This window comes from Coregonus lavaretus (assembly GCF_964263955.1).
Source record: "Coregonus lavaretus genome assembly, chromosome: 27".
In the NCBI taxonomy this organism is placed as follows: Eukaryota; Metazoa; Chordata; class Actinopteri; order Salmoniformes; family Salmonidae; genus Coregonus; species Coregonus lavaretus.
Window position 1 is genome coordinate 12,242,136 of NC_140014.1, and position 20,531 is coordinate 12,262,666.

A 20,531-nucleotide genomic window follows, 5' to 3' on the forward strand; every position below is an offset into this window, starting at 1 on the left:
GTAACTAAGGCAGTGAACAATTATGAATTAACAATAACGTTAGCAAGTTACAAACCATTGCATATACGTAAACATTATTACTCTTAACTTTACTAATTTAACTTAAACGTACCTTTTGGAATTTCTTCAAGTAGCTAGCTTGCTAGTTAGTGGTCAACAGTTGTATTTTCGTTGAGAAGTCTCAGGTTACGGGCGAACGGAAGTGAAGTTAACCTGCTACGCGGAAAGGCGGAAGTTAGATGACGTCATCGTGAAAAGGGCCTATTCAGCACTGCTTTCATTTCTAAATCTGAAAGTGTAAATTAGCTATCGGCTCAATATTTCTACCAGCTAGCAATGTCCAAAATCAAGAACATAATTTGGCCTCAAATCATATTATTTGGCGACTCAATCACACAGGTAAATCTTCTCATTCAGAAACGATTTGTTTGTAGGGTTTAGTCCATTTACAAATTGGGTTAGCTTGCTAGCCAGCAACTTGACAGGTCACTACTCACTTTGTTTTGTTTATTGTTTCAGGTTTCATTTCAACCTAATGGATGGGGTTCCGAAATGGCAAATAAAGTAGTCAGGTGAGTAATATTTTGCGCACATGGCATACCTTTTAAATAGTTGCACGCACCCTTCCTTACATGCTTTACATAGGGTTGGCAGGTTGCCCATAGTCGTTCCATGTCATTTCAGGAAGCCCATGACATCACAGATTGTTCTGAAATCGTTTATGTAGTTAGAAACATAAGATTAGCGTTCATGCAACATTATTATTATTACAATGTAGAAAATAGTAAAAATAAAAACCCTTGAATGAGTAGTTGTGTCCAAACTTTTGACTGGTACTGTATACAATGAGCTGTTTGTATGTGTCTGGTATGAAAGTGAACTGTATTTGCGTGTGATCAGGGGTGTATTCATTTCGCCGATTCGGTTAACGTTTCTTAAACGGAAGCAAACGGAACGAAACCGTGATAAACATACTTGAATTTGTCTAATAGAAACTTTCTTTTGCGACTGTTGGACTAACGATTACACCCTAGATGCAGGCAAGAGTGTGCAAGGCGGTATTGAGTGTGTCACGGTCTGTTACCTTGATTACTCAAAATGCTCTCGACCTGTGCACCTATGTTGTAAACTTTCATTCATAGGCTAGGTTGTAGCAACCTCATGATGGGTACAGGGGAAATTTGAGTATCATGTAGTAGCCTAAACCTGTCAATGTTACATTGAGCTGGGTGAATGGAATATGAATGACAGCTATAATAGAAATAAGGCCATGTTCATAAAACATTTGTAAAAATCCTCCATCTTACATGGCACCGACCGCCACTGATATAGACCCTGTATCAGTGGTTAGGGGCAACTTCCTGCTCTGAGAATAGGGTGTGTGGTAAATTAGGCCAAATTGATCAAACAATGTCACTTTTGTCCACTAGAAAATGTGACGTTGTGAACAGAGGGTTGTCAGGCTACAACTCCAGGTGGGCAAAGGTTGTCCTGCCTCGCCTCATCTCCAAGGAAAGTGCTTCAAGCAACCACATAGCTGCTGTCACCGTCTTCTTTGGAGCCAACGACTCTGCTTTAGAAGGTAGGGAAAGTGCAACCTGTTACTCTCAACCCAAGTGCTGGGCGGGCACAAAACCCTGCACACCCTTTGTGTCCCTTAGGACCAGGATTGACAAACACTGCTCTTGCCAATATTAAGAGATCTCTGTCCGATATTGTCTAATTCTTTCTTTAGATAAGAACCCACAGCAGCACATCCCATTGCAGGAGTACTCCGAGAACCTGAAGGACATAGTCAAACACCTGGGGTCTGTGGGTGTGTCTGCAGACAAGGTCATCTTCATCACTCCTCCACCTCTGCATGAGCCAGCATGGGAGAAAGAGTGTGTCCTGAAAGGTTAAAGAACACACATGCACGTCCACCAGATAACAATGCGTTCGGAAAGTATTCAGAACCCTTGACTTTTTCCACATTTTGTTACGTTACAGCCTTATTCTAAAATGGATTACATCGTTTTTTCCCCCTCATCTATCTACACACAATACTCCATAATGACAAAGCAAAAACATATTTTTAGAAATGTTTGCAAATGTATAAAAAAATAAATAAAAAAAACGCATTTACATAAGTATTCAGACCCTTTACTCAGTACTTTGTGTGCTTAGGGTCATTGTCCTGTTGGAAGGTGAACCTTCACCCCAGTCTGAGGTCCTGAGCGCTCTGGAGCAGGTTTTCATCAAGGATCTCTTTGCTCCATTCATCTTTCCCTCCCCTGGATTAGTCTCCCAGTACCTGCCGCTGAAAAACATCCCCACAGCATGATGCTGCCACCACCATGCTTCACCGTAGGGATTGTGCGAGGTTTCCTCCAGAAGTGACACTTGGCATTCAGGTCAAAAAGTTCAATCTTGGTTTCATCAGACAAGAGAATCTTGTTAATTATGGTCTGAGAGTCCTTTAGGTGCCTTTTGGCAAACTCCAAGCGGGCTGTCATGTGCCTTTTACTGAGGCGTGGCTTCCGTCTGGCCACTCTACTATAAAGGCCTGATTGGTGGAGTGCTGCAGAGATGGTTTTCCTTCTGGAAGGTTCTCCCATCTCCACAGAGGAGCTCTGTCTGAGTGACCATTGGGTTCTTGGTCACCTCCCTGACCAAGGCCCTTCTCCCCCGATTGCTCAGTTCGGCCGGGCGGCCAGCTCTAGGAAGAGTCTTGGTGGTTTCAAACTTCTCCCATTTAAGAATGATGGAGGCCACTGTGTATTTGAAGACCTTAAGTGCTGCAGACATTTTTGGTACTCTTCCCTAGATCTGTGCCTCGACACAATCCTGTCTCGGGGGCTCTACGGACAACTCCTTCAACCTCATGTCTTGGTTTTTGCTCTGACATGCACTGTGAACTGTGGGACCTTATATAGACAGGTGTTTGCCTTTCCAAATCATGTCCAATCAATTGAATTTACCACAGGTGGACTCGTTGTAGAAACATCTCAAGGATGATCAATGGAAACAGGATGCACGTGAGCTCAATTTCGAGTCTCATAGCAGAAATTTGCTAAAATTTCAAAAAACCTGTTTTCGCTTTGTCATTATGGGGTATTGTGTGTAGATTGATGAGTAAAACAAATTATTTAATCAATTTTAGAATAAGGCTGTAACGTAACAAAGTGGAAAAAGGGAAGGGGTCTGAATACACTGAAGACAAGTCCTAATTCTTGCTCCTGAGCAATCAAATAACGATGGCCTCAAACAGATATTGCATTTTGAGGACTTGAATGCTGTAGTGTTTGTGGTGCTGTAGTTCTAATTGGCTTCTATATGTCTGTTCTCTCCTGTTTTCCTCTCTCCCTACAGGTAGTGCTCTGAACCGTCTCAACTCTGTGGCGGGCCAGTATGCCCAGGCCTGTGTGCAGGCTGCAGGTCAGTGTGGGGCAGATGTGCTGGACCTCTGGACTCTCATGCAGAAAGATGGACAGGTGAGACAACATTTGAATAGTTGTCATTTTGATGTTACTGTTGCTCAGCTTGTTCGACAACGCGCCATTTAAATGTAATTTCCGATCGGGCCAACATAAGCAGCGTTTACTATGAATGTGTCGGGAACTTTAAAAAGTGCATTGCTGACAAGGCACTATCGGATTGAATCCCAGCCTTCCTCTAGTCATGTAACACTAGTATAGTGATGTATAGCCTCCTGTAGCTCAGTTGGTAGAGCATGGCGCTTGCAATGCCAGGGTTGTGGGTTCGATTCCCACGGGGGGCCAGTATGAAAAATGTATGCACTCACATTTACATGTGATAAAGCGTCTGCTAAATGACTAAAATGTAAAAGTATGGTAGTAGCTATGTAACTTTATCAACAAACAAATAGTGCACAGTATCAGTAATTGAATACAACTTGCTCTTTCCTGCAGGACTTCACAGGCTACCTCTCAGACGGGCTCCATCTCTCTGAGAAGGGGAACCAGTTTGTGGCACAGCATCTGTGGAGGCTGTTGGAGAGCAGGGTGGAGCAGCTCCCCTTCATCCTGCCATACTGGGGCGACGTAGACCCTAAACAGCCAGAGAGCAGTCTACTGTGTGACTGAGAGGGGAAGGGTAGAGATGAAGCCTCAGGTCCACCCAGTTTTATGTCAGCTATGGTAATGGGATGACACTGAAAGGGGTTGGAATCAGTCTTCATTCCATCGGACTGAAATGTATAACACCATGATGTGACATGTTTTAAATGTTGTACAATGTTTGATTTCCTGAGGTCTGTGTTGAAACACATATTCTTTATTTTTAGAATGTGTGTTTCACTGTAAGCAAGAGGCCAGTTTAAAGTGGGTGTACACATTTTATTAATTCAGGTCATTCAGTACACCCTGAAAATGAAATGTAAGACATACGGAGTTGAGGAGTTTCCCTCACATCTCGGAGCAAAAACTATGGTGTAGGCTTATACTCGATGTCTGCGGACCATAGCCAAATATTATAGCAAAGCTGCAGAAAGCCCTTGGCCCACAAGCAAGAAACATTTCAACATATACGTAAGTACTCATCACCTAATATATAGGAAATGGTGAAAAGACTAACAGTATTTTGCATAATATTCTACAAGCTGATAGGTATTCATTCATCATTGGCACATTAATATTCCAAAGTGGGGCTTACGGAGCTTAGAAATTGCATTTCCCATTAGTAAGCACAAGTTCCAGCTGGGGTGATATTGTGACATTCCCATTGCCTACAGTACATAAAGAAATAAGGAGCGGTGGTCAACATGAAAAACATTTAGGCTCAACTTCAGAAATAAGGCACTAGTCTTTTTTGTGTGGATTAAAATAAATCAGAGGTTGGTTTACAAACAATGTCTGAATGAATGAATAGTCCCTCATCTTCCAATGTGTTGAATGAATGGTGAAATAAATCACTTACTTGCAACCTTTGGGATGAAGAACAAAGTTCATAGGTCACAACAGTGTAATCAACATCAGGCCATACACAACAATATAAAAATGTATCATAATTATTTCACTACAAATGAAACGGAACCAATACTTGAATAGAGTGGAGACATAAGTTTTAAATTCATGTTAGGTAAGTTTGATGCAGCACTCTTTTCCTGTTGGGTTTAGATTACCAGAGAAAAAGATCTTCCTCTGCAACAGTTCAACCAGTCCCCTACGTTTTAACACTACCCTTTGGCATCCATTTAACAGCTGAATTACTTAAGTAAATAATACATGCATGTTTTTTGACGAGGTGAAAAACCAGGAAATATCAGAAATAAAGGCAAAATACATTTCTTGCTGACATGATAACAGAAAGTGACATGACTAAACAGACATTTAAAATAACTTTTCTTTATAGCATGATTCAAAGATGACACACTAAAGCCTAACCAATAGTTGATACAGTCATGGCAGTGGTATACCAACCCATTTGAAAGAACATGTCCAAAACTACACTGTCTTGCCTGTATCTGAGTGGGTGGTGCCAAAGAAAGCACTTGGCTTTGACTCTTGAAACTAACAAGGCACAAATCATTTCTTACCCACACACAACATAATTCAGTATCTAGACTATTCTAAACTGCAGTCACTGGCGTCAGAACACTACTATACTCATAATAAGCACCTATTTTGGTTGTAGGGTGAGTCTTCCAAATTGACCTTATAAAATCTAGACGTAGCTAACCCCACGTGGTGGCCTCTTAATAAGAGTCCTGCTAGATACTGTGTTCTATACACCACAGCCAGTGCTGTGTAACCAGTATTAGTCTCTTCTATGAGTGGGTGTTTGTGTGTACTATAACAGTGTGTGCAATGTTTAGTCATGTATGCATGTACAGGTATCTGCCAAACTAAAAGAAACTCCAACAAAGTCTTAATAGGGTGTTGGGCCACCACGAGCTGCCAGGTCAGCTTCAATTTGCCTTAGCATAGATTCTACAAGTGTCTGGAATGCTGTTGTATGGATGCAACACCATTCTTCCACGAGAAATTCTATAATTTGGGGTTTTGTTGATGGTGGTGAAAAACGCTCTCAGGCGCCACTCCAGAATTTCCCATAAGAGTTCAATTGGGTTGAGATCTGGTGACAGACACACCCTTTAAACCCCCTATGCTCCTTTGAGACCCCTCTTTAAAAGTCACTGAGATCTTTTCTTCTAGCCATGGTAGCCATTTGTATTTAATTAACACAGGACCACACCTGTGTGGAAGCACCTGCTTCAATATACTTTGTATCCCTCATTTACTCAAGCGTTTCCTTTATTTTGGCAGTTACCTGCATCTACTATATAGTATAATCTATTCTATGCATATATTCTGTGCATGGATATGCATGAGTGTCTGTATGCATGTACCTACATACTGTATCTATTCTAGACTGTGTGTGTGCGAATGTTCCCTCATGTACAATTGTGTGTGAGTGTGTCTGTACGTGCGCGCAACTGTGTGCGTACATATACAAACATGTTCCTCAGCACTGGGTCTCTTTACTGTCCACCACGCAGGCCTGCCTCTTGAGGCGGCGCTTGTCGTGGCGGCCCGAGCGCGGCGTGCTCTGCTCCGCTGTCAGGTCCTCGTATGAGGACTTGGTGGCGTTGGAGCCTCCGCGAGGAGGGAAGTCGTCCTTGTCCAGGTCGTGGTGAGAGTCGCAGCTGGGATCCTCCTGGATGGTGGCCATCCGTGGGCCCTCCCCCCCCACCACCACCACTCCGCTCCCCGAGGACGGGCCAGGGCCCGAAGCCGAGCCTGGGGCTGGGGTACTGCTGCTGCCTGAGGCAGACGGGCCCATTGGGGGTAGAGGAGGGAGGGAGTGGGGTAGGATCCGAGCGGCGGAGAAGAAAGTGGGAGGCGGAGGTGGCTTGACGATGCGGACGGAGGCCGACTCGAGGCTGTTCAGCATCTCTGCATTCTGGGGGGGGGGAATAGCAGAGTCAGGGTTGTGTTTGACTAACTCTGCCTGTAACTGGGGTGCGATCCTTTTTAACTCAATTCGTCATGACTTGGGACACAAATTCACCTTGGAAAATAAAGAGCAACTGTTCATTATTTCCAAGTAAACTGGCGGAGATGAAATGGAACAGACCCAGTCTGTCCGCACCATTAAAACTGAACAGTCCACTGCAGCACAACAAACACAACAGCTTGGACACTCTGGCTCCAACAAGGTCGACAAACGGCCCCACAAAGACAACATGGTGCACTCCTCTCCTCACACACGTCGCGCATCCTTGTGACACACACCGACAGCGTGCACCCTGCCCCCCCACGCCTCACCCACTCACCTGAGGGTGGAGCTCTACTAAATACAGGTACCTCAACCATCTGCTGCAGTTCCACGAGGGGCCAAGGCAAACGGAACAGTAACGGAACAGGTCATTGTAACCCAAATATCCCTCAGTTTACTATTATTTACATTTGATTTCACCAGGGAAGTCACAGTGAGATTAACATCTCTTTTTCAAGTGAGCCCATCATATGTGCTACTGCATAGAACTCATTCATGCTGCATATGGGCTAACTACGGGCCAGTTCCAATCTTTTCAGATTTACAAGAAGTACATAGGAGCAAGGGTTTAGGAATGGATTTGGATGGGTAATAGCATATGATTCTCACGCCAACTTGCCCTCTGATAGGCTTGGTGGAATCTTCACCCTTTACTGCTTACACTTATGCAGTCCTTTCAGATCTAGGGGATATGGGCTAGGGTCGGGGTCGATTTTGGAATTGGGCAAATAACTGCAGGTGAGCAAATAAGACAACATGCTCTCTAGTAGTATGACGTTTCTAAAAGGGATAGCGTGTTATAGTGAGTGCGACTTCAAAGTTCAAACCTAGCACGTGGTCAGTAGTGAACATGGGAGGGCATAGGAAGCTTCAAGGACTTACGCTGGGGAAGTACATGGTCTTGGTGTTCTCCTCATACTCCTTGTCCAGATTTTTATCCTACAGAAACAAAAACAGTAAGCATCCCATTAGTGTATAAACAGCTAACATTATTGTGTCTTTATCAACAATGCAAGAGATGGGCTTTGAAAGCCAAATATCTTATAGCAGATCTCTACTGGACAACAAGATGTATAGACAGCAAGGGTCTGATTTATTTATTATATATATATATATATATATATATATATATATATATATATATATATATATATATATATATATATATATATATATAAATAATAATTTTGTTGTACTTTTAGCCCTTTTTTGCCCCAATTTCGTGATATCCAATTGGTAGTTACAGTCTTGTCCCATCGCTGCAACTCCCCTACGGACTCAGGCGGGGCGAAGGTCGAGAGCCATGCGTCCTCCGAAACACGACCCTGCCAAGCCGCACTGCTTCTTGACACACTGCTCGCTTAACCCAGATGCCAGCCGCACCAATGTGTCGGAGGAAACACCATCCAGCTGGCGACCGAAGTCAGCTTGCAGGCGCCCGGCCCGCCACAAGGAGTCGCTAAAGCGCGATGGGACAAGGAAATCCCGGCCAGCCAAACCCTCCCCTAACCCAGACGACACCTGGCCAATTGTGCACCGCCTCATGGGTCTCCCGGTCACAGCCGGCTGTGATACAGCCTGGGATCGAGCCCGGGTCTGTAGTGACACCTCAAGCACTGCGATGCAGTGCCTTAGACCGCTGCGCCACTCGGGAGACCCCCTGATTGATATATTTAACATGATAAGTGTATCTGCTATTTTAGTCATCACTAAACAATTGATGCAGGAATCTTTGGCCTGAAGGAAGGGTTGAGGTAAGTCTGGTATTGGTGTGAGTGTGTTTTGGGTTCAGGTCTCACCACACAGTGCACCAGGATGCTGAGAGGGATCCAGAAGACTAGAGAGAACACCACCACTGAGCCCACTATATTGTCTGCTAGGAACTTCCCTATGAGAGAGAGAGAAAAATACTTCAACTCCAACCAGCCTTTCAAGTCAATCAACTCTACCCCCTCACTGCATCCCCACTCACCGAATGTGTTGATGTCCAGCTTGTCGATGAAATCCCACAACCTCTCGATCACATCCTGGACTTGCTTCATGCATTTACCCTGAAACAAACACATACAAATCAATATACTGTATCATCATTGTCAGAAAATTGTAATTGAAAGCGGTAACTCCCCCTGTAGGACCAATAAAGTATTTTTAAAATATTTTATTCGTGTCAAAATGAAATTGTATTATTTCGATTGAAATTTATTTTTTGAAGTGAAATGTGTTGAAACTATGAATACAGCCTGTGTCCATTAAGTGTGAGTAGAGGTAAAATGGCAGTGCTAAAAAGGAAGAAGTCAGTCACTCACGCCCTCATCACAGAAGCCCACGGTACAGGGTTTCCCCTTGCGCAGGTACAGGAAGTTCCCGTCGCTTTTGACAAAGGGAGTGCAGGCACCATTTTTGTCCCGACAGCACACCTTACACGAGTCGTATGTCTCTGGAAGAGTCGAGAGAGGTCAGGTTGGGTTTGAAGACAACCTGGACCACATGTGCTATACTGCTACCTGTATCTTTCTCAGAATATCAATTAGTTACAGTATATTGGCAGGAATCAAATTAAAGGCTTTGGGTTTCACACAATGTCAACTTACGGGGCATCAAATCAAATAAAGAACAAATAATTTCTAATGCAAGATATTGGGTACCATAGAAATATAATCTATAGATTAGAGATAGAACGTAGACATCAGTCTGTCTATAGTTGTATTTTGATGGGTACACCATGGAACTGGTCAGTTGTGTCAATCTAGATTGTAGCAGTGTGTCTGCTAGAGGGCCGTACCATTACAAGCACAGGGCTGCAGGTTCTGCACGGCCTCACAGAAGGTCATGCACTCCCCGTCGCTGCACCTCCCACTGTCCACACAGATGGTATTGTCCGGAGCGTTGTCTGGGGCTGGGCACTCACTGCTGTTCCCTAGGGGATGGACAGTACAACACAGTCAGTCAAAAACACCAACAGATGTCTCAACAGCAAGACCTGGGGACCTATCCAGCTATAGAATTTTGGTCCAATAGATCACTTACATAGCAGATCATGACACATTGCTATGTTGAATAGAGGAAAATGTCAGACAAGCAGGAGTTTATTTAACCTGTATTTAAGCAGGGGAGAATCCCATTAACAACAAAGTCTCTTTTACAAGGGAGCCTTGCATTACATAGCAGCAATGACAAATCGAAAAAATAAATCCCATCTGTCCGTCTAGCCGTGACAGTCCTGTGTATGTCCAGTAGGGGGTGCTTACCTGTGCAGCGGGACATGCCCTTGCAGGTGGCGTTGATGGGCTCCTGGCACGTCTTCCCTGCCTGCTCAAACTTGCATTTCTTACAGCACGGACTATTCCTGTCACTGGATGTACGGGGACACAGACAAATAGTAGACAACCTCAGTTCACATGTTGTGAATGTTAGTAAACAGCTTAGCAGTGTATATGCACTTCACTTGGTCAGGCTGCTCGAGAGTTGCTCAAGATACTAGAGAGGTAGGCTCCTGGATACTGCTTGAATCAAACAAATGCAATGTGTGGAGTCAATGTCAGTTGACTAAGAAAGTGCCAGTTGATTCTACCAGTTTACTGCATACTATGCAAATGATAGTATGTAATTGTTTGTAATCACCTTCTTACATGTGCCTGCTCTCGCAAAAAAAAATCCCCAACGGGATAATAATGTCTGCCAGTACGTAAATAAAGGCATGAAATTAGCGAAGCCCTTGTAAATGTCCTCCTACCTCGTGAATTACTGCACTCAGAGGCGGCCATTTTGGGTCATGTGTGGCGGGTTTCTACCTGCACTGGGACTCTGGCCTGAACTTGCAGTCGGCGGAGCAGCACGGGTCGTTGTTGCGGTGCAGCATGCCCGGGTCGCACTCCTCCCCCTCCTCCACGCGGGAGTTCCCACACACCTTGCTGTTCCTCTCCTTGAAGCAGATAGGGGCCTTGAAGCGCAGCGTCTTCCCTATGGATATCTTACTGCAGTTGGAGAATCGCTGTGGAGGGAAGACAAACGTAAAGCTAGGAGAGAAAAGGAAGAAGGCAACTGATGACAGAAGATCACCTCATTTGAAGTACGCAAGAGCTGTACCTTGTTGTTGTAGTGGTCCCCGCTCACAGCGATGGGGTACATGACAAACTTGCCCCCATGGTCATCGCTAGGGGCGCAGTAGGGGATGTTGTCAGGGTCGTGCTCTGCCCCAAAGTTATGGCCCAATTCATGGGTTGTCACCAAATCTGCTTCCTGGTGGTGGGAGAAAAAACACACACACACACGTTAATGTTTGGAAACTATACATTGACTTGCAACAATTCAATAATACAGACATTTTTACATGATCTATTATCTTTGGGCTATAAAAGCAAGATTTCTCAGTAGGATATCGGAGGAGCATTGACCTAGAGGGTCTTGTAAGGTCTCAAGTCATTATTCATTAGACATAGAATGCTGCCTGTTCAACCCATGACCCAACACAAAGTGCCCCACAGACTATTCGATTCATCAGACAACAGCTCAAATCATCATATTGAAAGGCCACAAGGCAGTGCTAAATCATCTGACCTATGACCCAGTTTTTCAGTCCTTGTTCTAGTGTGTTCGATAGAGGGTTCAGATACCATAGCAATAGTATGACTAAATTGAACTCAATGAGGAACCTACCTTGGTTAGAATGGTTTTGCCATAATTCTTGGTGCTGGTTAAACCAGTGTTGAGGTAACTGGGCTTCTTGACGGACTGAGATGGATAGTACGCTGCAGAATACAAAGAGGAAGACATTTTACATTTTTTTTACATTTTAGTCATTTAGCAGACGCTCTTATCCAGAGCGACTTACATATTTTTATTTATTTTATACTGGCCCCCTGTGGGAATCGAACCCACAACCCTGGCGTTGCAAACACCATGCTCTATCAACTGAGCTACATCCCTGCCGGCCATTCCCTCCCCTACCCTGGACGACGCTGGGCCAATTGTGCGCCGCCCATGAGTCTCCCGGTCGCGGCCGGCTGCGACAGAGCCTGGATTCGAACCAGGAGCCTGGATTCGAACCAGGATCTAGTGGCACAGTTTTGCACTGCGATGCAGTGCCTTAGACCACTGCGCCACTCAGGAGCTAGAGAAATCAGAAGAGAAATCAGACTAGAAATATAGGAGCAAGCTCTTATGAATTTATCACACCATTATCAAAACACTCATCATAATAATCATAGTAATTTGATCTCAAATGAGAGGATGTCTGTGAGAGGCTGAGCCTTACGTTTGGGGCAGAGGCCCCCCAGAGCCTGGGCTTTAGAGGGGGCCACGTAGGCCAGGCCCAGTGTCCCCTCGTCAAAGTCCTGGTAGGTGAACAGGTGGGCCAGGCACACAGTGCTAGCATTGTCCGCTATATCCGAGCTGAATTGCTGGAGACAAAGAAAGGGATTGGAAAGTAAAAAACAATACTAGTTAGCTTAGCTAGCATATCCCCTATTGATGAGGACATTTTTTGTTGTCAATCATGTTTAGTCCCCTTTCAAAAAAATGCTTCTAGTTTTACAACGTATAGACCAGGGGTATTCAACTCTTAACATACGAGGTCCGGAGCCTGCTGATAATTCATTGCACCCACCTGGTGTCCCAGGTCTAAATCAGTCCCTGATTAGAGGGGAACAATGAAAGAATGCAGTGGAACTGGCTTTGAGGTCCAGAGTTGAGTTGGAGGGGCGTAGACAATACAGTGACCTAATCATATTGTGTATGTTTGTGTGGGTACTACTCTAGCCTGGTCCCAGATCATTTTGTGCCTTCTTGCCAGTTGCCAGTCAGTTAGTTGCTGATCTGGGACCAGGCTAGGGGAATTACCTTCCTACATACTAGCACACTGTATAGATTCCGCTCTCCTTTCAGATCAGTAGTAGTGTCTCACCTCCAGCAGTTTCTTGACGTCCCACACCTCCTTGCCTTGGCTGGGGCTTCCCATCATGTTGTAGTGGGTCCAGCCCGGGCCAGCCTGGCCAAGTGGCGCTCTGGTCGGCTCCTTGTTGATGATGATCTACAACCAGCACATTACAACTTCTTAAACCCCATTAGAGGTTGCAGCATGTACCACAGTACCCATAATGCTCTGTACAAGATATCCGGTTGAAGGTCAGGAGAAGAGATGGAGCATGGACCGCCGCAGCATATCTTTTCAGTGAGAGAGTGGTGGATTTGTAGTAGACGCACAGTGTCGCAATTCATTCCCCGAGCGAGGGGAACCAATTGGATTTCCCCACCCGCTTTTCCACACAAAGCGCTTTCACTATCTGCTCCAAAAGTTATTTTCAAATTCAATTACAGTACTACAGTCATACGACCTCACTTCTCTACCCAGCACTGACACACTGATATAATGTTGTCAGTAGTGATATGTAGTGATGGAAAAATGCCAAAAATGGTATTGCGTACTACTACTATTACTACACTACAACTACTACCAACACACACGGCAATGTAGCAGTTGTCCTCACCTGTTGGATCTGAACACCGTATCCTGTGAACTCGTCATCCCAGGTTGTGTTCCTGTACATGTCGTCCACTCTGTCAATCAACTCAATCTGGAGGAAACACAACAGACTGTCTTAGTACTAGAGTTGCAAAATTCTGGTAACCTTGGCAAAATACCCTGGTTTACCAAACAAAATCTCAGTTTAATCAATTAAAAATTCAGGCTGTACCACAACAAAATGTTGAAAAGGTCAAGGGGTGTGAATAGTCAAGGGGTGTGAATAGGGCTGTGGCGGTCCTGAAATTTTGCCTCTAATTTCCCGGCGGCATCCCCTTTGTGTGGCCTTTTGCGGACAGTGAATGGAGGACGCTTTTCCCGTGGTTCATTTTCATGCCAGCCAGGTAGGCTATACTCATGTTGTAAAGAGAAGCTATGTGCTTAATATTAGGAAAGTTGAGAAATAAATATAGTAGGCCTAGCCTATAAGTCACCGTAACAGCCCTAGGTGTGAATACTTTCTGAATGCACTGTACCTAACCATATAGTGCCAATAGGGTAGCAAAATTCTGGTAATTTTCCCAGAAATCCCTGCTTATTCCCTTGTAATTACAGGAATCTTCCAACCAGGATTTCTGGAAAACCAGGGAATTTTGGGAAAGTTACAGGAATTTTGCAATCATAAATGCCAATAGGTTAATGGTCCTCTCACCAGGTAGTTGAGTGTGATGCTCTCCTCTCCACGGCCCATGTGTTTGAAGAAGCGGTAGTCAGCCACCAGGGCTAGAGGACATGTGTTCTTCTTGTGGTTGTGGGCCGCTCTCTTCTCTCTGTGGAAGGAATCTATGGAGAGATATGAGAGAGAGACAGAGAGAGTGAGAAATAAATAAATAAATGAATAAATAAAGAGAGAGAAAGAGAGTAAAAAACAGAAACACTACTGTAGGATGTCACAGGAAGGGAGAATGATTGAATGAGGCCACTAATTCAGTTTCCAACTGTTAGATGCCCTTGTTCTCACATTTGTTTGCGTATGAACTGATTAGAAGCAGTATACCATGTGTTCTTATGACTAAAGTGTAAATGAAGAATATAGGTCTAGCAGACAAAGCCTTTAATATAGAAAGAATACTTTCCAGTACCACCACATTTCCAACTTTGTGTGAAGTAAAATGAATCAACACCACTTATTCTATGTTGGAGACTGGCTGTGGCTTGTATGATTCAGCATGACATTAATCCCTAATCAAAATAGCAAAGCACTTCTTTTGGAATAGAATTTTAATAAACCTCTGTAAAATAATAGAGTATGCATCAATTCAGACTAACAATGTTAATTCTCTTTCCCTTATGACTACATCCATTTTGTGCCACACAGTCAGCCCCCTCCCCACACACACACCAAGTAATGTGCTCTCCTTCCCTTTACAAGATTAATAAAAAGTAATAATTTGGTGGTTATATTTCAGAATTTGAAATGTGTTTTTTTCATATCCCAACTTCCCTTGAGACACCCTCGGAGAGTGGGGTCACGGCCAGGGTCAGCCATTATCAACGGCGACCCTGGAGCAATTAGGGTTAAGAGCCTTGCTCAAGGGCACAACAGACTTTTTCACCTTGTCAGCTTGGGGATTCGAACAAGCAACCTTTCAGCTACTGTAGCGAACCACAGCGAGTGGGTGTAATCACTATGTCTTTTTCCTCCCTTTATCCACAGCACCAGGAGACCAGCGACTCACACTGTAGTCCAGCCCACCCACATTACGTACAAGAGCTCTAATGAATTTGAATGCTTCTTCTGTGGAGATCATTCACCTCCATTCATTTTCCACACAGTGTTTTGAATAGAGGACATTGTCTTGAGGTCCTTAAGATTTTCCCCAGGTCATTGTCATTCTAATGAGCTTTACATTTTACTGGCAGCACAAAGGAATCAGAGCTTTATATAATACCCTGTTGCCAGTCCATGTATGGAACACACATTTTACACATGAAAGGCTTTTATTCATTGTGAGGCTGTGTTGGGACAAGATAAAATGGCTGCCCACTTACCTACCACCTCCTTGTCCTACTCTCCTACCACCTCCTCCCTACCTCCTCACACTATAATGTTGTATAAGGTAGCCTCTTACACGTTTCTGACTGCTTGTGTAAAGCACCCGGTCTATACGCATGGAACATACACAAATGGAGCATATACTGTCAAACACACACTCTCTCTCTCTCTCTCTCTCTCTCTCTCTCTCACCCTCCTGTGCCTCTCCACCTCTAGCGGCCTCTGGTAGAAAGTCCTGGGCCCCAGCGTGGACGTATCCACACACCTTGGGCGAGGCCAGGCGACTGAGGTTCCTGATGTCCTCTGAGCGGTACACCAACAGACGGCCATCGGGGGGCGCCTCGGTGAACCTCCACAGGGGCTGAGGAGAGGGAGGAGGTGGGAGGGGAATGGGTTAAATAAAGGGAAGAAAGGAAGGGGATGGAGAGAAGGAGGAAGAGGAATGAGAGGGAAGAGAGAGGGCGGGGGGGTGAGAGAGATAGAGAGGGAGAGGGGAATGACAGAGGGAGGAGAGAGGAAGAAGATGGAGTGGGAGGAGAAGGAGAGGAAGAAGTGGGTGGAAGAAGGATTGGTTAGATGGTCTTCTACCATCACTAAAGCAAACGCTGGTTTATATAACTGATAGTTTTTACTCTCACACACAGTTTTGGCATCACTTTACCCAGCAACTGTTTTAAGACATGTCTGGCCTACTTTAACTTTAAAGCAGTGCTCCTATTTTGGGAGGGCATTTACCTCTACATTGTACTCCGTCTCATCAGTCAGGATGTGGGCAGAGAACTCGTCCCCGTCTATGTGTGCCTGCACACGGGAGTGCTCCTCTCCTACACACACAAAAGACAGAGCTTTTAAGGGATTCTACTCACACACACTAACGCAGACACGCAAGCACACACACCCACCCATATGGTTATTCCATATAAAACCAACCAAATACCCTAATGACTTACCTACAAGATGTCCGGTAAAGTAGTTCTGAAGCTGAACATCATAGCTGTCCTCCTTCCCTTGCTTATCTACAAACACAGCTTTGAAGTCCTCAGTAAACAAGTCTGTGTTAGTTGTCAAGTAAAGCTTGAAATGTCTGCGGAAGAAAAATGTCAGAGTTTGATGGTAAAAAACATGGGGAATGTACATATTTTGGTTTATTGGGGAATGTACATACTTTGGTTTATTGGGGAATGTACATATTTTGGTTTATTGGGGAATGCACATATTTTGGTTTATTGGGGAATGCACATATTTTGGTTTATTGGGGAATGCACATATTTTGGTTTATTGAAGATACAAACACATTTTTACTTTGTCAATGGTCTGTCTGTTTTAATTGCACAAAAGCACTGAAAATCACATGAAGATAAATGCACTTAGTCACTAGGCCTAGGAATGGGAAAAGCCATTCCAGTAACAATTCAAAACACATATGACCTAGCAGGGAGGACTCCCACCCCAAATGTCAATGCAATCTTTCCTAGGCATTGGGTAGCCCTAGTGATACAGAACCATTTACATCCCAACTTGTTTGCTTGCTCCTGAATGTTACGTGAGTAGGTGAGAGCACCCCATTGAGTAGCATGGAGTCTTTGCTGTTTTGCCCTTACATTTTAGTCATTTAGCAGGAGCTCTTATCCAGAGCTTTCGATGTGGAAGTCTCATATGGGAGACCTTGTTCCACCTACCTCTTGAGGGCGCTGAAGCTGACCAGGCGCTCCAGGTGGGACAGGGTGTGGACGTCCCTCTTCCTGACCGAGTGCTGCTGGAGGCCGGACACGGGCAGCACCTCAAAGTCAGACAGCAAAGAACTCAGAGCCTCTAAGAGAAAAGACAGGGTCACAGGGGAGTGAGAGGGACAAACAGGCATAACTGGTCTCTCCCTCCCTCAACATCATTGGTATAGTAAAGTGGTCACCAACCAGTGGAGGCTGCTGAGGGGAGGACAGCTCATAATAATGGCTGGAATGGAGTCAATGGAATGGCATCAAACACATGGAAACCATGTGTTTGATGTATTTAAGACCATTCCACTGATTCCACTCCAGGCATTACCACGAGCCCATCCTCCCCAATTAAGGTGCCACCAACCTCCTGTGTCACCAACTCTGGTCCTGGAGAGCTTTAAATGTAAAGGCTTTGGTTCTCACCCAGCACTAACACACCTGATTCATGTATCAATCATAGTCTTCCTGATTAGACTATGGAAAGAAACTAGACAGTAACCAGGTTTCCATCCAACTTTTTTATGGAAGTGAAGTACATGTTGGATAACAAATGTAATGACAGGCCTGATGGAAACAGCAAATTTGTCGGTAAACTTTGCAAAATAAGCTAGGCAAGGTGGAATCTTTTTGTGTCTTTAAAATTAATAATGCGAGAAATGGCAGAGGAAACGCTTTTATGCGCCAATATTGACATAATAACCATCATATCGAAGTAAACTTGGAGTCACAGGATGACATATTGTGTGGTCCTCCCACTATGACTTGTCGGGAAAGCATGCAGTTTATTAGGCTACGGATGAAATAAGTTATGATGAACTTCACAGGGTGGTGAAAGTGCAAGGTGATGAGCTTGATGCTGCCAATAAATATTGAGGGTCTAATTCTGGTGACATGATGATCGATGCTTAGCTGCCGTTTGAGAAAAAATTATAATATAACTATTTTGTCCATAATAATCTCATCATGTGGGCTATATAATACACTGTATATGCAAGCTGTTTGCTAGAGCGCATGTGCCAATACCGGAGTGGGCACATTCGCTATACAACACATTTTTGGTGACAAAACCATCCGTAAAATGGATTTCTTACTGCAGCCAAGAGTCGCGCGCATCTGTGCGTTACGTCAGTGTGTCGTGTACTGGAAAAGTGATTCCTGCTTATATTCTTTATGGTGCAACAAACTAACATACAACAAAAAAATAACATAACTAACGGCCTAATTTGCATACATTTGACTGACAGCTTACTAACAGCAACATGTCTGCTAGCTCAGTTAGCCGCTAGCGAACGTTACTCACCGAACTCGGGGTCATTTTCCCGTGTTTCTTCCTCAATCGCCCTTGGTTTAATCGCACAATTGACCCAACAAGGAGCCCAAAAGGCTACAAGCACCAAATACTTCATCGTGACGTTAAAATAGCTTACACTTGTGCCATTATCGCAAGTTGTTGATGAATAATGTCAACACCGGACAGGTTGACCAAGCTAGGCTAAATAGTTAGCTATCTTGCTCGCTCTCGACTTCACAATCAAAATTATTCCCTGACGGCGACTTTATTCGCAAGCCTTATAGCGCAAAGGTTAAAATGTCTAATAATGCATTGTAGATTTGACTGAATTTGAATTTCAGTTAGCTACGGCAGTCGTTTTGAGTTCCAAATGCTACTTCCGACACCCGGAAGTTCATTGTTTTGAAAAAGGGAAAAAGGGAACATCCGCTCAATGACTGTATCCAGAGATACTTTTGAGGAGATGTAAAACTCCATTGGAATCATATTAACGCCCACTGTGTAACTTGCCCGTACGTTGTCAATGGGCCGCGTGGTGCATTCTGGGTACACTCCGACAAGGAGATCTCTCCTTCAAGGAGTCAATTGGGCGCTAGCACAAAACCCCAACATTAACACGAATTACGTGAACAAGAAGCTCAACATTACAAATATTTTCCTGGATTTCAGATAATTAACTTGTCCTATGTAATATCGTATAGCTTTGAAATAGTGACATTACGTTCTTTCGAGGAAAATAGGCAGGTTTCTCGACTCATAGTCATACCCTGACTCAGTGGAGGCTGCTGAGGGGAGGACAGCTCATAATAATGACTGGAACATCGCAAATGGAATGGCATCAATTGATGTATTTGATACCATTCCACCAATTCCGCTCCAGCCCTTACCACGAGCCCGTTCTCCCCAACGAACAAGGAAACTCTGTGGTTTCTACTAGCATCTGAACTCGGCAATAGTTATACCCTGACTTTTAGAAGGGATTACTTGATTATTAGTTTAGCAACCGCTTGAAGCAGCATGATAACATGAACGCGACTGGTCGACATTCTGCTGGGTGGAGCATTATACGTTTCACCATTAATTCTTATGACGTTTTCAAGACAACTGGGAACTCAGAAAAAAAAACTAGGTCAAATCATGACGTCAGTGAACTTCAGGTCGGAAAGTCGGAGCTCTAGAAAGATGCCCGAGTTTCCGACTTGGTATTCCGAGTTGGATTGCTATTCAAAACTATTTTTTGTAGGAGGACGTTTTTACGAGTTCCCAGTTGTCTTGAATGCACTGAAGTCGAAGATTTCCGATTTGTTTTGAACACGGCATTATCTCCTCATTTTCTAATATATCTGCTGTATCCGTTGCAGCTACGTCAGAGAAAAGGGCCGATAAAATATCCTCTTGACAAATAAAAATGTGCCATGTCTTTACAAAATGATGCTGAGGGAACATTTAGGACAGGGAACGTATATCATACTCATGATGTACCTGCAGCAGGTCTATGGACTGCACTAGTTATTTTTTTTATTTCCATCAAAAGGTGGGGGCACATTGACCTAGTGGATGAGGGCTCCAATCTTCACTCTTCTCAAAATTAATCTATCATGTATTTTTTTGTATTTTATTAGGATCCCCATTAGCTGTTGCAAAAGCAGCAGCTACTCTTCCTGGGGTCCACACAAAACATGACATAATACAGAACATTAATAGACAAGAACAGCTCAAGGACAGAACTACATACATTTTAAAACGGCACACAGCCTACATATCAATACATACACACTATCTAGGTAGGTCAAATAGCAGAGAGGTGTTGTGTTATGTTTTTTTAAAACCAGGTTTGCTGTTCATTTTACCAATATGAGATAGGAGTTCCATGCAATAATGGCTCTATATAATACTGTATGCTTTCTTGAATTTGTTTTGGGGACTGTGAAAAGACCCCTGGTGGCATGTCTGGTGGGGTAAGTGTGTGTGTGTGTCAGAGCTGTGTGTAAGTTGACTATGCAAACG

The 20,531-nt window shown here is 44.1% G+C and overlaps 2 protein-coding genes across 2 annotated transcripts; one reads left to right on the forward strand and one right to left on the reverse strand.

The window, feature by feature from the left end:
* Positions 1 to 230: 230 nt before the first annotated feature.
* iah1 (isoamyl acetate hydrolyzing esterase 1 (putative)) lies at positions 231 to 4,866 on the forward strand. The gene is made up of 6 exons (XM_084144248.1): positions 231 to 399; positions 520 to 572; positions 1,431 to 1,582; positions 1,736 to 1,897; positions 3,352 to 3,473; positions 3,912 to 4,866. The coding sequence occupies exons 1-6, from the start codon at positions 337 to 339 to the stop codon at positions 4,083 to 4,085; spliced, it is 726 nt and encodes a 241-aa protein (XP_084000374.1). The 5' UTR covers positions 231 to 336; the 3' UTR covers positions 4,086 to 4,866.
* A 1,515-nt stretch (positions 4,867 to 6,381) lies between these two features.
* Positions 6,382 to 18,728, reverse strand: adam17a (ADAM metallopeptidase domain 17a). The gene is given in 20 exon segments (XM_084144247.1): positions 6,382 to 6,508; positions 6,511 to 6,903; positions 7,882 to 7,938; positions 8,799 to 8,887; positions 8,972 to 9,050; positions 9,306 to 9,436; positions 9,782 to 9,916; positions 10,248 to 10,351; positions 10,791 to 10,990; positions 11,086 to 11,238; positions 11,656 to 11,747; positions 12,254 to 12,398; positions 12,902 to 13,027; positions 13,485 to 13,571; positions 14,172 to 14,302; positions 15,708 to 15,876; positions 16,251 to 16,339; positions 16,466 to 16,599; positions 17,195 to 17,327; positions 18,534 to 18,728. Coding segments are annotated over 20 exon segments (2,580 nt in total). The 5' UTR covers positions 18,640 to 18,728; the 3' UTR covers positions 6,382 to 6,481.
* Positions 18,729 to 20,531: the final 1,803 nt, after the last annotated feature.